This window comes from Chaetura pelagica, unplaced genomic scaffold, assembly GCF_000747805.2.
Source record: "Chaetura pelagica isolate M959 unplaced genomic scaffold, ChaPel_1.0 scaffold268, whole genome shotgun sequence".
Lineage (NCBI taxonomy): Eukaryota > Metazoa > Chordata > Aves > Apodiformes > Apodidae > Chaetura > Chaetura pelagica.
Genome location: NW_009954223.1, coordinates 8,847 through 10,696, shown reverse-complemented (window position 1 = coordinate 10,696; position 1,850 = coordinate 8,847). Strand labels below are relative to the sequence as shown.

Below are 1,850 nucleotides of genomic sequence, written 5' to 3'. Positions count from 1 at the left end.
AGCCAGGCTGGGAGAGTTGGGGTGTTGAGCCTGGAGAGGAGAAGGCTCCAGGGAGACCTTAGAGCAGCTTCCAGGGCCTGAAGGGGCTCCAGGAAAGCTGGGGAGGGACTTGGGCCAAGGGCAGGGAGGGATGGGATGAGGGGGAGGGATGAAAAGTGGGAGAGGGAGCTGGAGGTTGGAGCTGAGGAGGGAATTGTGGAGTGTGAGGGTGGGGAGAGCCTGGGCCAGGTTGCCCAGGGAAGCTGTGGCTGCCCCATCCCTGGGGGTGTTGAAGGACAGGTTGGATGGGGCTTGGAGCAGCCTGAGCTGCTGGGAGGTGTCCCTGCCCATGCAGGGGGGTTGGATCTAGATGATCTTGAAGGTCCTTCCAACCCAAACCCTTCCATGATGATGGCAGATATCAGTGTCCAAGCGTCCCTTGTGTCAGGGCTGATCTGGGAGTGGGTCCAGGGCTCTTCCCAGCACCCAATGGACTCAGACCCTGCAAAACACGTGGTGACCTGATGGAACAGGAACCTCCTTCCCAGACCTCTGAGTGCAGCAAAGCAACAAGAAAGAAAGGAGCAGGAAGGCCACGGGCTCCATGTCTCTTGGATTTTATGGAATATGGCAGGAAGTGGGAATCATGACCCACCCAGATCCCTCAGGATCTCTCTCCAGGCCCTCCTGGCAGTCCCACACAACAATCCTGGCCCCTCAAACCACAAGGTGCTTACACTGCTCAGGCTCTGCTCCAAGAAGGGAAGGGGATTAATGGGATGTTCTCCCTCTGTATTTTCCAGGTTGGCTTCACCAGTGCTCCTGGGCAGGGAGGGATCCTGGCTCAGCGGGAGTTTGACAGGAGGTTCTCCCCTCACTTTGTAAGTGTCTCAGGGACTGAACCTGCCCAGACCAGTGTCCTGGTTTGAGGTTCCCCAGCACGGGGCTTCTGGGCAGTTTGTGGTGGGTTTGGTTTGCACCACGCTCACCTGGGAAGCTCCACTGTGGGTTGCAGTTAAGCTCTGTGAGTTTTCCAGAGGAATGTCATAGGAAAAACAAAGAGTTTTCATCCCAGCTGCTTCTGTGAAGGAGCTGGGGATGTGGGATTTGAGCCAGAAGCTTCAAGGGTGGAAGGTCTGATGCTGCAACTCATCTCCACGTGATTTCCAGTGCCTGAAGGGGCTCCAGGAAAGCTGGGGAGGGACTTGGGACAAGGGCAGGGAGGGATGGGATGAGGGGGATGGATCAAAACTGGGAGATTGAGGTTGGACGTGAGGAGGGAATTCTGGTGGGACTGGATGAGCTTTAACCAAATCCACCCATGGTATTAGATTTGTTTTGACTTTTCTCCTTTCCATCTCTCCTTCCAGCTGGACTGGGCAGCCTTTGGGGTGATGACCCTGCCCTCCATCGGGATCCCACTGCTGCTCTGGTACTCCAGCAAGAGGAAGTATGACACCCCCAAGACCAAAAAGAACTGAGCCAGGTCAAATGCCCCCACCCCCCAGAGCTCAGGAAGGAGGGAACATGAACCCCAGAGCAGCAGCCTGGGGGGGGGGTCACCAGCCCCCCCTGGGCAGCAGCGAGAGGGAATCGACGGCTCCGGTGGCTGCAACGGGATCATCTGCATTTGATACAAGAAATAAGCCAAAAACATGAACCCAAATGAAAATCCCAACCTTCCTTGTCTGCCTGTGGGGAGCAGGGACCCCTCCCTGCATGTCAGCCGTGGTGCTGCTGCTGCCTCTGGGGTGGAAACAGCCTGAGGCCTTGGTTTGTGGGGCTGCAACTCCAGTGTTCCCAGCATTTCTGACTCCCTTCAGCCCAGGGGCTCTTTGCCCCCTGCAGCCTTCCCTGGGCCTCTGGAAACA

The 1,850-nt window shown here is 57.0% G+C and overlaps 1 protein-coding gene across 1 annotated transcript in view; it reads left to right on the top strand.

Annotated features, from left to right (window-relative positions):
• The window catches only part of SSR2 (signal sequence receptor, beta (translocon-associated protein beta)), a 5,338-nt gene extending 3,799 nt beyond the window's left edge, over positions 1–1,539 (top strand). Inside the window, exons 4-5 of the mRNA XM_010003523.1 lie at positions 783–860; positions 1,350–1,539. Of these exons, the coding sequence (XP_010001825.1) occupies positions 783–860; positions 1,350–1,460 (189 nt within the window). The 3' untranslated portion in view covers positions 1,461–1,539. The remainder of the gene's footprint in view (positions 1–782; positions 861–1,349) is intronic.
• The last annotated feature ends 311 nt before the right edge of the window (positions 1,540–1,850 follow it).